Consider the following 23,332-nt stretch of genomic DNA (forward strand, 5'->3'; position numbering starts at 1 on the left):
GTGTACTTACACCCCATGCGGGATCTGTCCCTAATGTGTCGTCTAAAGCCAAGTGATGCTAGGACTGGTACTGAAAGAGTATTTTTATACTTTGCGTTTCTGTGTGGGCGCAGACTGATGAGGTCTTTGCTAATTATATACTGAAGTGATCTTCTGTATATAAAGAGAATTGGAAATGAAAAAAAAAAAAAAAACAAAACAACCTGGTGTTAAAATGGAAATGGCATAGAAAATTAATTATTTTGAAAAAAAAAATTATGTAGGATCTCTGTCTTTAATGTGCTGTACATTGCTAATTAATGCTATAATTAGTAATCCAATGGTAGTTTTTTCACTTGATGTTGCTATATGGGCAAAATGTTGAAATCTTTACCTAGTATATACTAAACTGATCTTCTGTATACAAAGAGAATTGAAAATGAATCTTTACATGAATGGAAGGGGAGAGGGAGCGGGAGGGGGGAGGGTTGCGGGCGGGAGGGAAGTTATGGGAGGGGGGAAGCCATTGTAACCCATAAGCTATACTTTGGAAATTTATATTCATTAAATAAAAGTTTAATAAAAAAAAAAGAAAGAAAGAATAAGCACAATTCAGTAAGGCATTGCATACTGTTAGGAATAAGGATATCTTCCTCTAGCAAGTGGGAAAGAAAAAAAAAAAATTTAAAAAAAGGGTCTTCATTTCACTTATCTTTTGTATTGTTACTTTGATTTCAATATTATTTATTTCTTCTATAGTTTTTATTCTTTCCTTTTACTACTTTGGGGTTTGGTTTGTTCTTATTTTTGCAGGCCCTTAATTTATCCATTGTTAGATCATTTATTTGATGCAAGGCCTCATGAGTTCAGTTCAAATTGAGTCATCCTATGTTTTTTCCAGGACAGTGCAGACAGATTTGCTTTTGAATACCAACCAACTACACTATTCTAACTAAATTAATTAGTACAAACTTAATGTCTTTAAGCTTAATTTTTACTTGTGACATAGAATTATGATTTGCTTTATTTACAATAGATTTGTTTTTCTTAATAAACAAACCATTAGACAGAATCATATTTCCTGTATGAAGTTGTTCTGAGCATAAATTAGAAAAATGCACGTAGTTATACAGTGCCAAGTACATGGTTACATGCACAAAAAATATCAGCTATTAGTAGTTTTACTGTAATATTTTAATTAGTCATTAGCATTTCAGGCATGCCTACCTGGAGGTTGCACAAGGGATCAATTATTTTATTTATTTTTTTTCTGTGTACAGCAAGATTTTTTTTTTCTCTTTGTCTCTCTAGTGAGGAAAAAGAAACTGCATGGCAGTGGGCGTGTTTTCCTCTGAATGAGTTTCAGTTTCCTTTCCTTTCTTGAGCCCTCAAAGATAGGATCTCTCAAGAATCCTGTCTCCAAACTGTGGCTGTTTTACAACTCTGACAAAACTGGGAATTCGCTGTTTGAGTCTGATCTAGCTGTTACAAACAGGTAAGTGACTCTCCGCTATCCAGTTCCCTAACCATGTGTGAAGAAAATAGCTGGCTTTCATTTCTTGGAAAAAAAGAGCATTGAAATGGTTGCTAATGGTCATATTTCTTTCTTTCTTTTGCTCATTTATTTTAATGAAAATTTCACACATGGATAACTATACAGAAAAAAAAAAACTGAACTCTAATCTCAAACAGGTTTATCAGGTTTGTCGATGATTTGTTTTATTTAATTAGAATGGATGTTTTTTCTTTAGAAACAGAGCCTAATACATAAAAGGGAAGTGGTTTGGTTCTCTTCTTTTCTGTCTTTCCTTCTCAGAGGGAAACACTCTGCAGACTTTATTGTCATGCTTGTTTTTATTTTATTGTATATATGTGTGTGTATATAAATACAATCAAGAGTATTTATGTGTAACATTTTATGTAAATCTATTATATTAAGTGACTTATTTTCAACTTGTTTTTCATTAAGAATGAATTATTTGAGCTTTATTCATGTTAATACAGTAGTTCTAGTTCAGTCTTTTCTACTATTAACCTAGTATTTTACTGCATAGATATTCCAAAATTTGTATTCTCAATTTTCACATGTCATTACAGACACTTGTTAGTATGAGCATACTTTTCTCCAAAAAGTGCCCATCTGAGTGAAAAACAAGTAAGAAACTCACACAATTCAATAGAAAAAACAAATAATGTGGTTATGAAATAGGCAAGAGATCTGAATTGACACTTCTCAAAAGAAGACATATAAATGGACCTCAGGTTTATGAAAAAAATGTCCAACATGACTAAATTCAGGGAAATGCAAATTAAAATCACAGTGAGATATCATCTCACACATTTAAAAATGTTATTATAAAAGATTAAGGTTAAATGCTGAAGCAACTATGAAGAAAAGAGGACCCTTGCATACTGTTGGTAGAAATGTAAATTAGTGTATTCTTTATGAAAGACTCTAAACTCTAAAACCAAAATGACCACATGAATCACCAATCCCAGTATTGGGCAAATATCCAAAAGAACTGAAGTAAGTAAGGGAGATAGCTGCATGATTATTTAGAATAACCCACAGTAGCATCAACTTGAGTGCACGTTGACAGATGAATGGATGAAGAAAATGGGGTAATATTGACACAATGAAATATTAATCCGCAATTAAGAAGAAAGGAATCCGATGATTTACAATAACATGGATGAACAGAGAGGCATTATGTTAAATGAGGAAAAAAGGTATATAAAGACTTCATGTATATATAAAATAATTTTTAAAAAATGTAGAATGCTGGTTAATAGAGGTTAGGGGTTAGGGGACATGGGCAATAGGGAGATATTGACCAAAGGATACAAAATTTTAATTAAACAGAAGGAGTATGTTTTTGAGATCTATTGTATAACATGGTTGCTATAAGAAATAATGATATATATTTTGATATTGCTAAAAGGATATATTTTCAATATTCTTGCAATTAAAATGATATTTGTAATCTATTAGCACAGAATGTCTTCATAGTTGTGTGTTCAATTTCATTAACGTATTGTTTTCAGTGTAGGTCTTTCACTTTTTATTTAAATATACTTATATTAGCGTAAAAATAAAATACTTTGGAGTACATAAATGGTATTGTTTACCTAATTTATTGTGGGGGTAATTTATTGCTAGTGTACAAAAACTCAATGGATTTTATATATTTTTATATCCTGAAACATTACTGAATTTGATCATAGTTCTGGCAGTTTTTTGGTAGTTGTCAGGGTTTTCTGTATATAAGATCCTGTCATTAACAAACAGATGTAATTTTGTTTCTTCTTTTCCTGTTTGGATGTCTATTATTTCTTTTTCTTCCATAATTGCTTTGGTTGAGACTTCCAGTGCTATATCAAATCCAAGTGATGAGAATGAACCTTCTTGTCTTTTTCTTGACTGTAGGGCAAAGTCTTTCCACTTTTCACAGTTCGGTGTAGTGTTATATATCAGATATTTTATGTGGCTTTTTATATTGAGGTACATTCCTTTTATACCTAGATTGTTGAGAGTTTTTATGAGAATGAGTGTTGAATTTTGTGCAATGCTTTTTTCCACTCCTTTGAAATGATTGTTCGGTTTTGTTCTTTATTCTCTTAATATAGTATGCCATTTTATTAATTTGTGTATTCTGAAGAATTCTTATGTTCCTGGGACAAATGTTACCTGGTCATAATTTATATTCACTATGAATATGAATTTCTGTTGGTATATTCAGCTTGCTAGTATTTTATTATGAAAATCTGTATCTTCATTAGGGATATTCACTAATCACCATTCCTTGTATTTGGTCTGACAGTAGTTATTAGGATAAGCGGGACTCATAAAATGATTTTGGAGGTATTCTCTTAAATTCTGTTTTTGGGAAGATTTTGAGAAGGATTAGAATTATTTACTATTCAAATATTAGATAGAATTCAGTGTGAAACATCTAGTCCTGGGTTTTACTTCACTGAGAGACCTTTTATTTTTTTTAAGATTTATTTATTTATTTGAAAGTCAGAGTTACACAGAGATAGAAGGAGAGGCAGAGAGAGAGGTCTTCCATCTGCTGGTTCACTCCCCAGTTGGCTGCAATGGCTGGAGCTGTGCCAATCTGAAGCCAGGAGCCAGTTTCCTCAGGGTCTTCCCTCGTGGGTGCAGGGGCCCAAGGACTTGGGCCATCTTCTACTGCTTTCCCAGACCATAGCAGAGAGCTGGATAGGAAGTGGAGCAGCCAGGATTTGAACCCTGCAGGCGGCGGCTTTACCCGCTGTGCCACAGCGGGAATTTATACGATTTCCCTATTTTTTCAAAAAGCAATTTATTTATTTTTCACTTCTTAATCTGAAAGGCACAGAGACAGTGCGAAAGAGTCAGAGAAAGACAGGTGAGATAGATCTGTCTGTTGATTCACTCCTCAAATGACTGCAACAGCTGGGGCTGGGCCAAGCTGAAGCCAGGAGCTCAGAATTCATTCTAGATCTTCTGTATAAGTGACAGGCAATGAAGTCCTTGAATTATCACCTACTGCATCCCAGGGTGCACATTAGCAGGAACCTGGAATCAGAAGTGGAACTGGGATTCTAGTACTGAGCACAGAATCCCAAGTAATGTCTTCATGGCTATGCTACATACCACCCTTCCTTACCTGATTTCTGACTATTCAGACTTTCTACTTTTTTCATGATCCAGTATTGATAATTTATATATTTCTAGGAATTTGTTCATTTTCGTTAGGTTACCTAGTGAGTTTTTGTGAATAGTTTTTACAAAATTTTAATTTCTGTGATTTGGTTGTAATGTATCATCTTTATTTTATCATTGTATTTATTTCTGTCTTTTTAGTCTAGATAAGGGTTTATCAACTTTATCTTTCCAAAAAACCAATTCTTGGTTTAGTTGATCTTTTTCAAATGTTTTTGTTATTGTTGTTGTTGTTGTTTGTTTTGTTTTGTTTTTTGACAGGTAGAGTGGACAGTGAGAGAGAGAGACAGAGAAAAAGGTCTTCCTTTTTGCCATTGGTTCACCTTCCAATGGCCGCTGTGGCCGGCGCATCGTGCTGATCTGAAGCCAGGAGCCAGGTGCTTCTCCTGGTCTCCCATGCGGGTGCAGGGCCCAAGCACTTGGGCCATCCTCCACTGCACTCCTGGGCCACAGCAGAGAGCTGGAAAGGAAAAGGAGTGACCGGGACAGAATCAGGCGCCCCGACCGGGACTAGAACCCAGTGTGCAGGCCCCGCAGGTGGAGGATTAGCCTAGTGAGCCACGGTGCTGGCCTCTTTTTTTCTTTTTTTAAAAGATTTTATTTATTTACTTGAAATCCAGAGTTACACAGAGAGAGAAGGAGAGGCAGAGAGAGAGGTCTTCCATCCGCTGGTTCACTCCCCAGTTGGCCACAACTGCCAGAGCTGGGCTGATCCGAAGCCAGGAGCCAGGAGCTTCCTCGGAGTCTTCCCATGTGGGTGCAGGTGTTGTGCCATCTTCTACTGCTTTCCCAGGCCATGGCAGAGGGCTGAATTGAAAATGGAGTAGCCGGAACTCAAACCAGCTCCCATAAGGGATGCCAGCACTGCAGGCAGCAGCTTTACCCTCTACATCACAGTGCTGGCCCCTCAAATTGTTTTTCTAATCCCTGTTTAATTTATTTCTGCTCTGATCCTTAATTTCTTCCATCTGATAACTTTGGGTTTCTTTTTTTATAATATCTGTATTTTTAATATTATTTGTAAAATATTATGAGGTATAATATTATGCTATTTATTTGATATTGGTTTTTGTTGTTGTTACAGGCATTTATTGTGGGAAACCTCCACCACAGAACTGTTTTTGTGGTACCCCATAGATGTTAGTGACAGAGAGGTATTACACCCACTGTTTCACTCCCCAGTGGCTGGAATGGCTAGGGATGGGCCAGGCTGAAGCGAGGAACTAGGAGCTTCATCTAAATCTCCCACTTGGGTGCAGGTGCCCAAGCACTTGGACCATCTTCTGCTGCTTTTCCAAGACCATCAGCAGTGAGCCAGATGGGAAGATGAGCAGCTGAGACACAAAGCACCCATATTAGATGCTTGTATCATAGGTGGCGGCTTTACCCACTACACCACAACCTCAGCCCCTCTTGGTTTCTTTATATATAAAATCATGTCATCTGCAAGTGGGAATAGTTGAACTTTTTTTTTTTTTTTGTCATTCACATGTCTTTTCTTTCTTTCCGTTGCCTATTGGCTCTGCCTAAGAATTTCAGTACTACGTTGAATAAGAGCAGTAAGGGAAGACATTCTTGTTTGGTCCCAGATCTATGAAACTATTATATGCTTTTCCCCATGTAATATGATGTTGGCCGTGGGTTTGTTGTATATAGCCTGAATGACGTTGTGGCATTCCTTCTATTGTTAATTTCTTCATGAAAGATCTTGATTTTCATAGGATATATCTTTGGCATCTGTTGATATGCTCATTTGGTTCTTATCCTTCATACTATTGATGTTGCATTACATTTATTGATATGTGTATGTTGAATCATCCCTGTATCCCTGGGATAACTGCCACTTGATGGTGGTGAACGATCCTTCTGATGAACTGTTGGATTCAACTGGCTGGCATTTGTTTGAAAATTTTTGCATCTAAGAAGAACTTTCCAAATGTGCTTGAAAATGTGCATTATCCTTGAATTCCATTTTCCATAAGTGTTGTGACATACCCTTATATGTCATTGAGCTCTAATTTTCCCTTTTAGTTGTTTCCTTGTCTCACTTTGGTATCAGTTTAATACCTGTTTCTTAGAATGAGTTTGACAGTTCTTTCTCTTTCAATTTCTTCGGGAATAGTTTAAGAAGAATTGGTGTTAGTTCTCTATAGAAGTTTGGTAGAATTCAACAATTACACTATGTAGTCCTGGGAGTTTTCTTGTTGGGAAATTTTTTTTCCAACTCAATCTTACTACTTATGATCAGTTTGTTCAGATTTTGTGTGTCTTCATTTTCAACTTTGATGAACTATTTGTGTATAAATTCCTCATGTTTGTCTTCTGATTCATGGGATGTGAAACTCTGGCTTGTGTGTCCGTTATCTATCCTTGTAAACAATGTTTTACTGCAACATAGACTTCTTCAATTCTTTATAAATTATGGTAGCCCTTTTTTGCCACCACCATTAGGTACCTGAGGTGGATTAAAACTGTGGAAAACAGAGGTTTATTTAGCTCAAAGTTCTGGGCATTCAAAGGTGTGGCACCAGCACCAGCTCAGCTCTGAAGAGAGCCTTCTTGGCTGCATTACATTGTAGCAGGGTGCGTCTTTGTGTGAGTGCATGTGTGAAGAACAGATCACATCACTAAACAAGCCAGAAACGCTGGATGAGGTCAGGTCCAGGACTTTATAACTGTCTTGTTTAGAACTTAGCATGGCCCCATGAAAAGTACCTAAATCCCTTTTGAGGGCATGCTCCCAATTTACCTAAGGACTTTCCTCTAAATATCACTTCTTAAATGTTCCATCTCTTAACGTTGCCACACTGAGGATTATGACCAAAACATATGAATCCTGGTGGAGAAATTACATTCAATCACAAAGCATATTGGTTGCAGCTGGTGCTATGGGGTAGTGGGTAAAGCTGCTGCCTACAGTGCCAGCATCCCATATGGGCTCCGGTTTGAGTTTCGGCTCTTCCACTTCTGATCCAGCTCTCTGCTGTGGCCTGGGAAAGCAGTAGAAGATGGCCCAAGGCCTTTAGCCCCTGCACCCACATGGGAGACCTGGAAGAAGCTCCTGGCTCCTGGCTTCGGATCAGTGCAACTCCGGCTGTTGTGGTCAATTGGGGATTGAACCAGCAGGTGGAAGACCTATGTCTCTCTCTTCCTCTCCTTCTCTCTTTTGTGTAACTCTTTCAAATAAATAAATAAATAAATAAATAAATAAATAAATATTTTAAAAAAAGCATATTGGCTGTGACTGATTTTTCATTATAGTGGCAAACATGTAGTTGTGGCTTAGCCTATATAGTCTCCAAACATAACATAAATTCATTTAGAAAATTTGTTAACTACTATTCTAGCTTCTAGCTTCTTTTTCTTTATTCTTTATTTAGTCTGATATTTACCTTATTAAGCAGTGTTAAAATTTATTGATATGTGCCATTTTTAAATGACCTATTTTATACCTTTATTATATTCCAATTTATAATTTTTATCATGTCTTATAATTTAAGTAGTGTGTTTTATTTGGATCAGAGAAAAAATACACAAAATAGAAAGAAATTACTTTAAGCACTATGTTTTACTAGCCTCACTTCCGGTGATTGTTTTTCCTTAGATAGAGGAAAATGCCAGTGACAACGAAACTGACCTGGGATGAAGAAAGATGCCTGAAAAACCAACTTGGAAATGTGTCCTTGAGTCTTCTTTACAAGTCTAGTGTTCATGGATATAGCATGAGCGATATGTTTCAGAGATGCACTCGTGAAGAACCAACTATAACGATGATTTATTTTAGTAATTCTATTGTTGGTGTTTTAATGCTTGGGTGTTATCCTGAGCCACATGAACAAACCGGAAAGCCACATTCTTTCATCTGGTTTACATTGCGAGGACAAGAAAACATAATTGAAATGCCAACTTTACTTTTAAATACAGTACTAAAAATTACTCCTGAAGAAATGAGTTTTTTTTCACATGATGAAGTTATTTTCTCCGTAAATTTGAAAAAAAGAAGCATTTTTCTAAGTTGTGAATTAAATTCTAAATTAAGATTAAGATGTTATGGTAGAAATAGCTATTCAGAATGTGAAGTTTTTCGAGTTGAAGGTATGTTAAATAACCCTGGATTCTGCATTCATATTCTAATTTTTATGTTTTATAGATTGTAATTGATCTTCAAAACCAGGAAAATTGAGAGAAGCAATCAGATTTCATGCCAGTTGATACACTCAGATAAACTCTTAAATGGAATCCAAGGAACATAAAAGTTACAAGATGTCACCCAGAAAGTGTAGGCTGCTTTGAGAAAAGCAAATTGAGATTGTATATGTGGAGGCAGAGACACAGGAGAAAGAAATGGCGAGAGTGAGAGAAAGAGCGAGAGCGAGAGAGAGAGAGAGCAGAGAGAGAGAAGAGCGAAGCTGGTCTGTTTTCACACATGACCTAAGGATCAACCTCAAGAGCTACAAGCATAGTTATTTGAGAGTTTCCAGATAGACTTAATATACAGAGAGGATAATTTTTCTTCCTCCTCTTATCCTCTCAATTCCAACTTCTAACTGAACAACTTTGCCATTTGTAATGCAAGAAGACTCAATGGCCTTTATATAAGATAGATTTGGCCACCTTTGCCTAGACAGGTTTAAAAACTCATGCTGTTTATTATCCACAGGAATCAAGGATAATCGAGACTACCCAATGAGGATAACAGAAGCCACACAGTAAGTGAGATCTTGGACAATCTATTAATCATTTTATTTAGAATAATTGTATAAAGGGTGCTGAAAATGAAATAGTGAGAAAGATAAACATTGTATAATTTGGAATAGTAACAATTAATTAAAGTTTTATTAACATAAAATAAAATGTTATTGACATCAAACAGGTAGCTTAGAACAATAGTAAGAGAACCATTATGCACTGTGAAACTTTAAAAATCTATTTGATGACAACTGACCAATTTGACTTTGTGTTTTACTTTGGATTTCTTGGATACAAAGTTTTCCAAGTAAAGTTTATATAACCCTTTCAGAAAATTCCTTTGAATATCTGCATTAAGAATATTGTTTTTGAGGAACTTTGATAATATTAGAAAAATAGAGCCCTCTCCCCAATTTATAGATTTTTATGCTGCATATATTTTAATTTCTTTTTAATACAATATTTTAATAAAAATAATAATTCATCTGCACTGTTATTGATATATTAAATTTATGTGTTCTAAGGCTAATAAACTAATGGTGGTTTGGTTGCTGGTTAATGTTTGATTATAGTCATATATGGATAAATGAATTTTCTTTAAGCAGAAATATGTAACTTTAGACATTTAAAACCATATTATAGAAGATGAGTTCTTCAAGATAACAAATAAATAATTAAAACATACCCTTACATGGAAGAAGCAGCCACTCCAGATTAAGTGTGCTTTTCTTTCTATTGAACTACTTCATTTTAACAGGTACAGAAATAAGCTCCTATCAGATCTCAGGGCCTACAAACCTTATGCAGACTTGGTTTCGGAAATTCGTATACTGTTGTTGGGTCCCATTGGATCTGGAAAATCCAGTTTTTTCAATTCAGTGAAGTCTGTTTTCAGAGGCCATCCAACTCAGCAAGCCATTGTGGGGTCTGATGGTACCACCAGTATTACTGAACAGGTAAGTTTTTTCAGTTTTCCTTGAGGATTTTGTTTTATAGATTGTGATTATAGGGTTTTTTTTTCATTTCCTCATCATTTTCTCTCAGAATATATGACACCTCTAAATTTATAACCAATTAAATACTAAGTCTAATGTAAAAGGGAGTAAGGTAGAATCAGAATCACCTCCTTTGAGTAATATTATCCATAGAAGCTTTTAATTTTTATGAATGCAAGAAGCAGTTGCCTAAGAGTTCTTTGGTATTCTTGTAAAAAACAACAAAATTTTAAAAACTGTGGAAATCTTTGTCCATTGTATTTGGTGTCCATTTTTACACATGACCATATGATTTTACCTGGATGAAATAGTTTTCTGTTCTTTATAATACAGTAATGAGAATTATATCATAATTTTGCATTATGTAAGACCTTTATGTAAGAAATTGCAATAAAACAATAATTTATTTTTGTGGATCAATATTTGAAGGATAAATCTATCTGTACTATTGCAACAGCTATCTTATTTGCCAACATATATTAAGGAAATACGTACTAATACATGTTTACCTATTCATGCTCTAATTGATACATAAACTAGAGTGCAATATTTATCTAGAAATGTCCCCTGGTATATGCTTGTCAATTTTATCACACAATGAAATAAAAATAGAGAATAATACAACAATTCAAATCAATCTTTTTCTATAATTACTGTATCTTAATGTTGCTCTATGATGGGGAATATGCTGTGTATTGTCAATGAAAATTTGGCATACTGAAAAGGTGGTAATGGTGCGTTTTAGTCTTTATGTCACATTCAATAACCAACATTTTCTTTTTTGTTTAAAGATATGTTTATTTGAAAGGCAGAGTTACAGACAGACAGACAGACACATATACACAGAAAGAAAAAAAAGGAGAGAATGAGAGAGAAAAACTAAGAGAGAGAATGTGTGTGACAGAGAGAAAGCTTTCATGCACTGGCTTACTCCCCAAATGACCACTACAGCTAGGGCTGGGTCAGGTCAAGTCCAGGTGCCTGGAACTCCATCTGGATCTCTGACGTAGGTAGCAGGGGCCCAAGCACTTGGGCCGTGTTCTCAGTGCTCTCCCAGGTACATTAGCAGGGAACTGGATAGGAAATGAAGCAGCCAGAACTCCAGCTGATATTGATATGGGAAGCTGGCATTGCAGGCGAAGCCTTAACCAAACCACTATGCCACAACGCTGGCCCCAGATCAATGATTTAGTTTTAATGTCATAGATTTCACATTGCAATTAACATTTAAGAAATCACCTGTTCAGCTTTGGTTTATTATTAGTAAGAATATATGCAATTATCTGAAAGCTATTAAATATTACATCCTAATATGACATAAATGAAAGAGCTGTGTGAGTGAGATCCTGGTGGAAAGAAGGGGCCATCAAAGAATGAGGTACCTTTCTCTAAAGGGTGGAGAGAACTTCCACTTTGATTATGGCCTTGTCTAAATAAGGTCGAGTTTGTGAACTCAAGAGGCTTCTGTAGCCTTGGCAACTCATGACAAGAGCCTAGGGTGATTACTGATGCCATAAACAAGAGTGTCAATTATTAAATCAACAACAGGAGTCACTGTGCACTTGCTCCCCATGTAGGACCTCTGTCCTTGGTGTGTTGTACTATGAGAATAAACTAGTAAAACTAGTAAATGTATAGGTGAGTGCCGGCGCTGTGGCATACCAGGCAAAGCCGTCGCCTGCATTGCTGGCATCCCATATGGATGCCAGTTCGAGTAAAATTAGTCTTCAAACGGTACTTTATACTTTGTGTATCTGTGTGGATGTAAACTGTTGAAATCTTTACTTAGTATAGAGTTGATCTTCTGTATATAAAGATATTAAAAATGAATCTTAATGAAGAATGGAATGGGAGAGTGAGTAGGAGATGGGATGGTTTTCAGGTGGGAGGGTTGTACTTTGGAAATTTATATTTATTAAATAAAAGTGTTCTATAAAATATTACATCCTTTTTCTATAACACATGTGTCTGAGACTAAATTTTCTTTATATATTTATGCATCACTTAAAAATGAGGATATGTTTTGAGAAATATATTGTTAGATGATTTCTTCATAAGTGTGAAAACCATAGAGTATATTTACAGAAACCTAGATAGCTTAATACATGCTTAGGTGATTTAGTATAGCCTGTTGCTCCCAGGCTGTACATCATCACAGCATGTTATTTACTGAATATTATAGGTGATTATACAGGATATTAAGTATTCATGTATTTAAACATATCCAACCTAGAAAAGGTATTATAAAGATACAGTATAAAAGATAAGTTGCATACCTATAAATGGTAGTCACTCAACCTAAACAGACCTTGCAGAACTCTAAGTTGCCCTGATGAGTCAGAGAGTGAACGGTGAGTAAAAGTTAAGGCCTAGAAATTTATTACAAACAATTGTAAACTTTCTAAGCACTGTATACTGTTTTTTTAATTAATCAATTTATTTGAAGGGCAGAGTTACAGAGAAAGGGGGGGAGATATATATATTAATATATATATATATATATATATATATATAGAGAGAGAGAGAGAGAGAGAGAGAGAGAATATCTTCCATCTGTTGGTTCACTACCAAAATGACCACAGCAGCTTGGATTGGGCTTGGCTGAAGTCAAGAACCCTGAACTCCATCCAGGTCTCCTAAATGTATGGCAGGGCCCTGAACACTTGGGTCATTTTTTGCCGCTTTCTGAGGCACATAATCAGGGAGCTGGATCAGAAGTGGAGCAGCCAAGATTGAATGGGTACTAATGTGGGTTGAAAGTGTCTCAGGCTAAGATTAACATGCTATACCCAATGTTGGCCAACACGGCAAACTTCAGATACACTAAATTTATTTTTAAAATTCCAATAATAAGCTAATCCAAACTTATTGAAAAATTTTTCCTTTGTAAAGGTTAAAAATTAATTTTTTTACTTTAAAATTTTAACTTAGCTTAAAACACAAACACAGGCATTGCACTGTGGTTCAGTGAGTTCAATCATCACTTGTAACCTCAGCATTCAACATATTAGAAATTAAACCTGTACTGGAGCATTGGTTTGAGGCCTGGTTGCTCTGCTTCTGATCTAGCTCTCTGTTAAATTACCTGGAAAAGCAGTACAGGATGGCTTAAGTACCAAGCCTTGCCACCAACACAGGAGAACCAGATGGAGTTCTGGCTTTGGTCTGGCCCTACCCTGGCCTTTGTGGTTCTTTGGTGTGTGAACCAGGAGCTGGAAAATTTCTCTCTCTCTCTCTCTTTCTGTTACTTTCTCTTTCGAGAATATTAGTACCTGATGAAGGTTTAATATCCAAAAAATACAACAAACTCAACAGCAAGAAAAAAGGAACCACAACTGTGGCAGAGTGGGTAAAGCTGCTGCTTGTGAGACTAGTATCCATCTGGGCACTGACTCATGGCCCAGCTGTTCCCTTTCCTGTCCAGCTCCCTGTTGATGACCTATAGAGAGCAGTGGGAGATGACCCACGTGTATGGGCCCCTGCCACTGATGTGGGAGACCCAGATGAAGCTCCTGGCTCCTGGCTTTAGCCTTGCTCAGCCCTGGCCCTTGGGACTACCTGGGCAGTGAGCCAGTAGATAGAATATCTCTGTGTGTGTGTGTCTCTCTCTTTAACTCTGACTTTCAAAACAAATTAATAAATAAATCTTTTTTTAAAAAAGGCAAGAAAACAGACAATCTGTTAAAAATTGGAGAAGAGAACTTAAATAGACATTTCTCAAAAATAGACACAAATGTCCTGTAGGTATGTGTAAAAATGCTAACATCTTAAATCACTAGGGCAGTGCTAATTACAGATGTAATGAGATATTATTTCACATTTGTTGGAATAACCACTATCAGAAGCACCTAGGATAACAAATGTTGGCAAGGGTGTGGAAAAAAGCTAAACCTTGTGCATTGTTGGTAGGAGTATAAACTAGTACCACTATTATGTAAAAGAATGTGGAGTTGTTAAAAAAAAATCTAGAACCATATGATTCTTCAATCCTATTACTGGCTATATATCCAAAGGAAATGAGAGCAGTGTGGCAAACATTTATCTATACTTCCAGATGACTGCAGAATTATTCACAGTAACAGAATATGGAATAAGCTCAAGTGTCAATCAACAGTTAAATGGATAAAGAAAATATAGCATTTATATATAATGAAATATTATTCAGGGATAAGAAGAAAATTCTATCATTTGCATCAAGCAGCGTTGATGAGCCTAGAAAACATTTTGCTAGGCCTAAAAATAGGAATTCTGCATTATCTCACTCATATTTGGAATCTAAAAATTTTTGTCTCATAGAAGTGGAGAGTAAAATGCTGGTTACCAGGGACTAGGGTGGTTGGGGAAGAGGTTTCAGTTAGAAGGAACAAGTTTATGAGAATTGTTGTAGAACACAGTGATTATAGTTAGTTATATATTTTATTCTAGAAAAACAATAGAAACTGTATATAAATTTTTCTCCCCAAAAAACTGCAGTAGCTTATGTATCAGCTACCTAGATTTAGTGATTCCCAAATGTATGTATTCAAAACATCACTGGAAACAGTAAGCACATACGATTTTATGTGCCTACTGAAAGAAACATTTAAATCATTTGGAGGTTTAATTTCTAATATGTTCAGTATCAATAGATGCAGTACATATAAATAGCATATCTTTTTTATTCTCAGTAATTTTCAAGAATCTAAATGATTCCTTCCAGAGACCAAAATGGTTTTTTTGACAATGGTGTTAAAACAAACAGTGTCTCTTCTCCCTATTGTCATATACTGAATGCTGGTTAAAAAATGAACTTTAATATTTGATCTATGTCTACTTATCTATCTCTTTCTGTATTTTTTACAGTATAGGATATATTCTATTAAAGATGGAGAACATAGGCAATATTTGCCATTTATGTTGTGTGACACAATGGGACTGCATGATTCAGAAGGAGGAGGACTATGTGTGGACGACATACCCCACATCTTAAAAGGCTGCGTACCAGACAGATATCAAGTAAGAGTTCTTCAGCTCCAACACATTTTACATCATTTTAATCATTAATTTTTATTGAATTTTTACCCCACAAGGAAATTTCCGCTGTCATAATGTTTTTCCAATATTAATTAACTACTTTGAGTGATTTAAGTATTCATGTGAGAAAAGTAGAGTGACTGTTGTCCGTTTCTATTGAGAAACAAAATCAAAAGGATGGATTATTTCCATTCAGGAAAAAGCCATGGAGATATTGTTGATCTTTGCAGTGATGCAAACTAACAAGAAAGCAGTAGGTTAACCTCTTGCCATTTTCAAAACATAGACAAAATATTGGAACCGTTATCCACTTTCTGTTGAAATGTGATACCATGAGTGCTAGAATTCATTGCTAAGTACCTAGATCCAAAGGTGAGCTCTGCCATTAATTAACTGTGTACCCATAAACATGTTATTTGCTTATTTTTTCTCTCTTATTTTAAAGTATGAAATATGGGTATTAATAGTAAACATCTCATAGGATGGCTGAGGTTTAATGAGATGAAACACTCTAAGTATTAAGAGTTAACCATTATTGTCAGCATTCTTTTAGATATTTATTTATATATGTATAGATATATATTAGATAGTATACTATAATAGATAGTATAGATAGTATATATTAGATAGTATATTAGATAGTATATAGATATATATTAGATAGTAATAATAAATATATTATTTGTAGAAGTATCCCTAATTTACAAACAGTGACTTCCTTTGTTTCCCAACTGTGTCTTTTTTGGAAATCTTCCGTATATATACACTTATTCATCTAAAAATCATGTATTGAAAACTTATTTTGTGCCAGTTATTAAGATTGTTAAATAACAACACAATCCTCCTGCTCAAGGGACCCTCAATCAAGTCATGGATAAAAGGAGGAGGAACAGAAATAGGAGAAGTGGTAGAAACTATGAGAATACTACAACTTTTGCTTCATAGCAAAGGGTCAGCATGCTTAATGTGGCATTACAGTATGTAGTTAAAATCATACCTTTCCAAATTCACTATATTTTACAATCTATTTTATCAATATTCAAAAGATTATTGTCCTGTGGTAAAGAGATACTAACTTAAAGAGTTGGTATTTCTTTTGTTCATTTTCCTTTGCAAAATTAAAAGAAATAACAGTATGTTTGTTTAAATGCCATTTTCAATATATTTCTCTCACACGCTCTCTCTCCTTCTCCCCTCTTCTCTTTTCCTTCTATCCACCATTTCTTCTAGTCATACAAAATGCTTAAAGAGGTGTCTTAAGCATGCAAAAGTGCTATTTATTTCTGAAGACTGGGAGTTATTACATTAGCTTTTTTAAAAAAGCATCCTTTGCATTTGTAATAATTACAGTGGAAAATTATTTTTAACAAAGCAATGAAATTGTTTTCCTGTAGGAGGCATTATGATCATATGATCATTACATAATGATGGCATTATTATCACAGTGGAAAGTTCTCATGGAAAATTACTACTAGGCCGGCGCTGTGGCTTAACAGGCTAATCCTCCGCCTTGCGGCGCCGGCACACTGGGTTCTAGTCCCGGTTGGGGCGCTGGATTCTATCCCGGTTACCCCTCTTCCGGGCCAGCTCTCTGCTATGGCCCCGGAAGGCAGTGGAAGATGGCCCAAGTGCTTGGGCCCTGCACCCGCATGGGAGACCAGGAGAAGCACCTGGCTCCTGGCTTCGGATCAGCGAGATGCGCCGGTCGCAGCGGCCATTGGAGGGTGAACCAACGGCAAAAAGGAAGACCTTTCTCTCTGTCTCTCTTTCTCACTGTCCACTCTGCCTGTCTAAATAAAAAAAAAAAAAAGTTACTACTAGACAATCTGGGAAAAGACTCACTGGGGGCAGAATGGAAAGTTTTAGGTTAGAGGTTAGTTGTGGTAATGTTTGAAGCATGAATTGTGTATTAAAAACTTAAGCAGAGACTCTGTGAATTATGAATGTCGTCTCATATTTCTATAACAGTTTGATCCCTGCAAACCAATTACATCCAAGCATCCTACCTATATCAAATCTCCATCACTGAAGGACAGGATTCACTGTGTGGCTTATGTCTTAGACATCAACTCTATTGACAACCTCTCCTCTACAATGGTGGCAAAGCTGAAACAAATTCACAAAGAAGTATTAAATTGTGGTAAGTCTTGTTGTACTTGTCAATTGGGGGGGATAATTATATATTCACAGGAAGTTTCATAGAGAGTTAAGAGGGGTGACATTGTTGCATAGTGAATAACTTATCTGCCTGTGATGCTGGGCATCCCATATGCGTGCCAGTTTGTGTCCCGGCTGCTTTGCTTCAAATCAAGCTCCTGCATAATGAACACTGAATGCTAAGTGTATAAGCGAATACAAACATTTAATAGCTTTAAAATTATGGTAGATTTTGAATAACACTTAGAGAAGTGCTAAGATTTGAAATGAGTTTTCAACAGCATGTAGGTGGCTACACATCATGTTGAATGACAACAGGTAATGTTGGTAACTGTTTACTTAGGACCTCTAAGAGGACATTGCACTAAGCTTGAAAGAGAATAAATGCATTGGAACAGAGATTGAAAAAGAAATTATGTGTTTCAGTTGAGAACTGCACTCTACTGGAGGTGTTCCAATTTTAGTATATGTGCTGCCGAAGCGAGCACATACCAGAGGTGTTAATTGGACAACTTTGCTAGTTATTTGTCTGGGACTTAAATGAAGAGATCACACTAAAGGCAATCATTTAGTAAAGTCAATCAATTTTTGTAAGAGGACAGAAGGACCTTTTTAAGCTATGGCTTACCTCTTTCCCATTTCCCTGGGATGACCAACACCTATCCCTTCACCAAAGAAACTGGCAGCAATGCCTAGGAAGAGTAATGCATAATAGCACCAAATCTCTGCTAGGGTGAGAAGTATGAGAGCAGGGGTAGAATGGCCAACTACCCTTGGATCGTCACTCCTGTGCCCCTTCTTCCAATGGTCCAGATATAATGGGATCACAATGTAGGAAGACTTCCTCCTCTCCCAGTGGTGTTTCATCACACTTATTTAAGGGCAAAACCCAAATCAGATGATCTGCGTGGTGCAGTGGCAGCACAGGGAGCATTAATTGTAGTTTTGGAAGCCTCGGGATCTCTATCAGATTATCAGAATTATGTTCAAATTTGCTTTTATTTAAAAGAGACTTCTCATGTTGGAAGAAAAAGATCATTTTTTCATTACAAAAACTTCAGGCTACATATTGAGAATTATTGAGAATAATTCATGCTGTCAAATGTGGGATCACTTCACAGAGAATTGTTTTCATGTTATATAGTTTCTTGGCTGTCCCCTTATTATTTATGATATAATTTATTTATTTTTATATAGGTATAGCACATGTAGTCTTGCTTACAAAAGTGAATAATTATGATGAAGTTCTTGAGGTCAATTTTTTAAATGTGAATAAATCTACAACTTCTCAAAAACAGGTAGGGGATGCTGTTTGTAATCAGATTCTATTGTAAACTATCAAAATCATAGTCTACATATGTATATGTGTGCTATTACAAAATAGTCACAGATGAATAAAAATTATATAAATTGTTCTGTTAATTCAAATGTATGTCCCAACTTAAAATGATAAATATTTGAATTATATGTATGTACTGAAGATAATTTTTGAAGCCCTTTTTTTCTTGAGTTTTATTTACAATGCAGTCAATTTTCAAATATGACTTACATGTCTTAAATGCATTTTTGCACAGGTAATGAATGTCAACAAAATCCTAGGCATTCCTATTTTTAATATCTTGATCATTGGAAATCATACTTCCAAGTGGGAGTCAGACCCGGAGGAAGACATTCTGGTTCTCTCCGCACTGAGGCAGATGCTGCGGGTGACAGATGACTTCTTGGAGGATTTGCCAGAAGAGGACACCAGTAATTCGACTCCTTTCTGTTCTGCTCATCAGTAACCAATGTCTTTCGAAGCAGCCTAAGCTACGTCTTGGTTGGGTGGCTGGAACCCATCTTTCTGTATCATCCTGACAGCTATGTTAGGATATGTGCTTCATTTCTATTGTTGTTTGTTGTCTGATAAATTTGCAAAACTTAACTAGTTCTCTAAGTGCTATTGTTTGCCTTGATTCTGACACTTGGCCCAAAGCTGGACTGGCATGTGTTGTTGCTATGGCTTGGGAAAGCAATGGAGAATGGCCCAGGTCCTCGGTCCCCTGCACCTGCATGGGAGACCGAGAGGAGGCACCTGGATCCTGGCTTCAGATGGGCGCAGCTACGGCCGTTGCAGCCATCTGTGGAGTGAACCAGCGGAGGGAGGACCTTCTCTCTATTTCTACCTCTCACTGTCTGTAACTCTACCTCTCAAATAAATAAACAAAATCTTTTTTAAAAACAAGAATCCATCTGTTTAGAATCCTCATTCAGAATCTACTATTGTTCATCTTCTGCCTCCTTGACAGCCTCTAACTGATGGGGCCTTCTATGGCTAATCATTCCTTAAGCTCCAAAGGCAACCCTTCGAATATGCTCTGCCACAGCCCGCCCTATATACACTGCACTCCTTACCATTTAGTTTCTGTGACATGTTTCTAAACTTCCTCATGCAAATTAACTATCACTTTACTTTCTCTTCTATATAGCAATGTATGTAAGGACTAACCAGATTAAATAATGATTATGTAATGATGATATAGCATCTACTTTCCTAAATAGATTATAAATTCTTTGAGACAAAGGATTTAGATTCTACTCATCTTTGTAATAACAGAAATTAGCGCACTGCCTGCTAAAGAGTACACACATATGCCATTATTCTTCTCTCCCGCTCTCTTTGGAATGGCAACAGTGACTATGTTTTTCTCCATGTGAAAGGGAGTGGATGAAATACTGAGCTGAGGAAACAGAAGTAAATAAGAGAGAGTGTTTTACTTACCTTTGGAAGTAAATATAAATGATTTTAAGTGAGAAGGATATTTCTTAACAACTTGACATTGTATTTCCATAAAAAAAAATAAAGTTTCTCTAATAATCCCATGCCTGCTTTTCATTCATGGAATTCCAAACCATCCTAGCCATGTCTCCAGGTTGGAATGAACAAAGAAAGTTACTAGTGCAAGTCGATGAAAAGGTTGGGGCAGACATTTGGTGTCACACTGAAGACATTGCTTGGGACACTTGCATCCCATATCAGAGTTACTATATTCATTTCCTATCTCTGCTTCTGAATACAAGGTCTTGCTAGTGTGCACCCTGGAAGATAGTAAGTGATGACTCAAGAACCTGGGGCCCTGCCTCTTGGAAGTAGAGGCTTAATCTACCATGCCATGCTTACCTCGTTCCAGCTTCTTTTAAATAAAAATGTATGAGGGTATTTTACAAAACGTATGGGAAAATGGAGTTAAAAGATGTTTATTTTGAAATCAATGCATATGAGGGGTCTTCAAAAAGTTCAGGAAAATAGATTTTGATAAAACTATGCATAGATTTAAACTTTTCATGATAAAATCAATTTATTTTTAAATGCTTTTCTACAGACATTTTAAAGTACCCTCATGCATGTTTTCCCCCTTATTTCCCTGAATCACTCTCGTTGTCTTCTTGAGGACTAAGATTTTTTAAACCAAGGAGTGAAAACAAATTAAACCCAAACCAATCAGAAACAATGCTCAGGCTTCTGCTCTTTTGGAGTGGATCCTTGAAAGTCAAGGCCAAGAAAGAATCTAACATATAATTTACAGAAATTAGGGGCCTGCACTGTGGCATAGCATTAAGATACCATCTGCAGTGCTGATATCCCATATGGGAATAGTTTGAGTCACGGCTGTTCCCCTTCCCATCCAGCTCCCTGCTAATGTACCTGGGAAACCAGCAGAAGATGGCTCAAGTGCTTGGGCCCCACCACCCACATGAGAGACCTGGAAGAAGCTCCTGGCTCCTGGCTTCAAAGAGGCCCAATGCTGGGCATTGTGGCCATGTGGAGATTGAGCTAATGAATGGACGATCTCACTGTCTGTCTCTCCCTCTCTCTGTAATTCTGATTTCAAATAAAAAGATCTTTAAAAAATAAGAATTTATAGAATTTTTGGATTGAAAAGGTAATAAAGAGATAACTGCCCATCTTTTCTGTTTCTGGAACTACAACAAGATAGTCAACCATCTTGGGATGAGAGAGGAAAGAGAAATTGGGCATAACTCTGGTAGAAGGAGAGGAAAGGAACAGAACTGGAGAGACCAGTGAGAAAAGAGATTAACGGAGAGTGGGAGGCTTCCAAAGACTACCTCATGTGGCAAGGGTCAGAACGCCACATGAAAGCCAGGTAACATTTGGGAGCCTTCATTCTCATTTGAGGAAAATGCGTACCTCATCTGCTAGGGAAGAAATGTTATCTGTAAGTCGTGTTGATGTGGCCTCGGTGTGTCCCATTGATAATGACCTTACTGCCTCCCATAGGGTATTTTATAGAAGGAGGTACATCTGATTGAAACTTATATAGGGAAGTCTGAACAATTAGAATATATGCCCTTTTTAAAAAATATTTATTTATTTGAAAGTCAGAATTACATTGAGAGAGAAGGAGAAGCAAAGAGAGGGGTCTTCCATCCACTGGTTCACTCCCCAGTTGGCTGCAATGGCTGGAGCTGTGCCGATCTGAACCCAGGAGCCAGGAGCTTCTTCCGGATCTCCCATGTGGGTGCAGGGGCCCAAGGACTTGGGCCATCTTCTACTGCTTTCTCAGGCTGCAGCAGAGAGCTGGGTCAAAAGTGGAGCAGCTGGGACACTAACTGGCGCCCATATGGGATGCCAGCACTGCAGGCCGCGATTTACCTGCTATGCCACAACGCCGGCCATAGAATATATTCCCTTTATACATACCCAGAAGATGTAAAACATTCCCAATATCTAGTGTGGGTCCTGGCCAGGGGAACTCTGGAAGGATGAGTCTGACCTCTAGTCTTGGTAGAGCTCATCAATTCACTGGAACTCACACAGAGCATTTGTTTTCCAGACAATCAATAAAAATAGAGCTGGAAATAACAGGTACTGGCTCATTTAAGTGACATAATTTTACTGGGAATACTTTATATCATGATGAGCAAGGTCTACCTAAATAAGTAGATTATTTGAAAAGAGAGAAATTTGAACATGTGCTCTAACAAATGCAGTTCACAGCATCTCTTGAATGATGCTCCCATCTCCATGTGTGACTCCTTGACTGAGTACTCAAACTTTATTTATACTTGGTTTACCTCAATCATTCTCCCAGCATACTCATCCCTATAAGTAGTCCCAACATTTATCTAATGTTCAAACAAAAAATTCTGGGGGTCATAAAAAATTCTCCTGCTTCCTTAATTTATCCCTACTCCCTGCCATATCATATAGACTCCAATGGTAAATTATTTTCACTTTCTTTCATACTTAAAAGATATTGTGAATCTGACAATTTTTAAATACTTCTAACAGTATCACTCTAGTGAACAGCTTACCTGATATTATGGTAGCCCTGTAGTTGTCTCATACTTTTTTTCTTCTTATACATGGTTTTTGTATAATCCACATTCTACACATTTTTCCACTTATAAACAGAAATACTTCACTTTTACTTTGTAAATAATTTTTTAAATATTAAGAAATGTATGACATAGAAAATTGCACATATTTATTCCTCAAGATGGTGGAATAGAGAAAGGATGTACTGCTTCAGGCTAAGGAAAAACAGTACCAAAAATAGGGGAAGAAAGGCATTCCCAGGGGAGAGTTGGAGAGAAATATGCAGTGGAAAATCTACAGGACAGGGATGCCATGGATTACTGTGGGAGGTGTGGATGCACCTGCAGCTGAGAACCAGAAGAGTCGGTTTTGGAGAATGAGGTGAGAGCAGACTGCAACAGCCCATGCCACTGGCATAATAGTCAGAGGGAGAACCTCGTATGAGTCCAGCCTGGAGCTCTAAGGGGGACA

At 36.6% G+C, this 23,332-nt stretch overlaps 1 protein-coding gene across 2 annotated transcripts; it reads left to right on the plus strand.

The window, feature by feature from the left end:
- Positions 1-1,339: 1,339 nt before the first annotated feature.
- On the plus strand, positions 1,340-20,413 carry IFI44L (interferon induced protein 44 like). 2 transcript variants are annotated; one of them, XM_062191610.1, is made up of 8 exons: positions 1,340-1,474; positions 8,292-8,782; positions 9,348-9,396; positions 10,134-10,332; positions 15,214-15,366; positions 17,353-17,524; positions 18,739-18,839; positions 19,116-20,413. In XM_062191610.1, exons 2-8 carry the CDS (start codon positions 8,302-8,304, stop codon positions 19,323-19,325), a joined length of 1,365 nt encoding a protein of 454 aa, XP_062047594.1. In that variant the 5' UTR covers positions 1,340-1,474; positions 8,292-8,301; the 3' UTR covers positions 19,326-20,413. The 2 variants fall into 2 exon arrangements, with proteins under 2 accessions (XP_062047594.1, XP_062047595.1); XM_062191611.1 differs by lacking the exon at positions 8,292-8,782 and having other exon boundaries at positions 1,343-1,474.
- The last annotated feature ends 2,919 nt before the right edge of the window (positions 20,414-23,332 follow it).

This window comes from Lepus europaeus, chromosome 5 (genome assembly GCF_033115175.1).
Source record: "Lepus europaeus isolate LE1 chromosome 5, mLepTim1.pri, whole genome shotgun sequence".
NCBI classification, from domain to species: domain Eukaryota; kingdom Metazoa; phylum Chordata; class Mammalia; order Lagomorpha; family Leporidae; genus Lepus; species Lepus europaeus.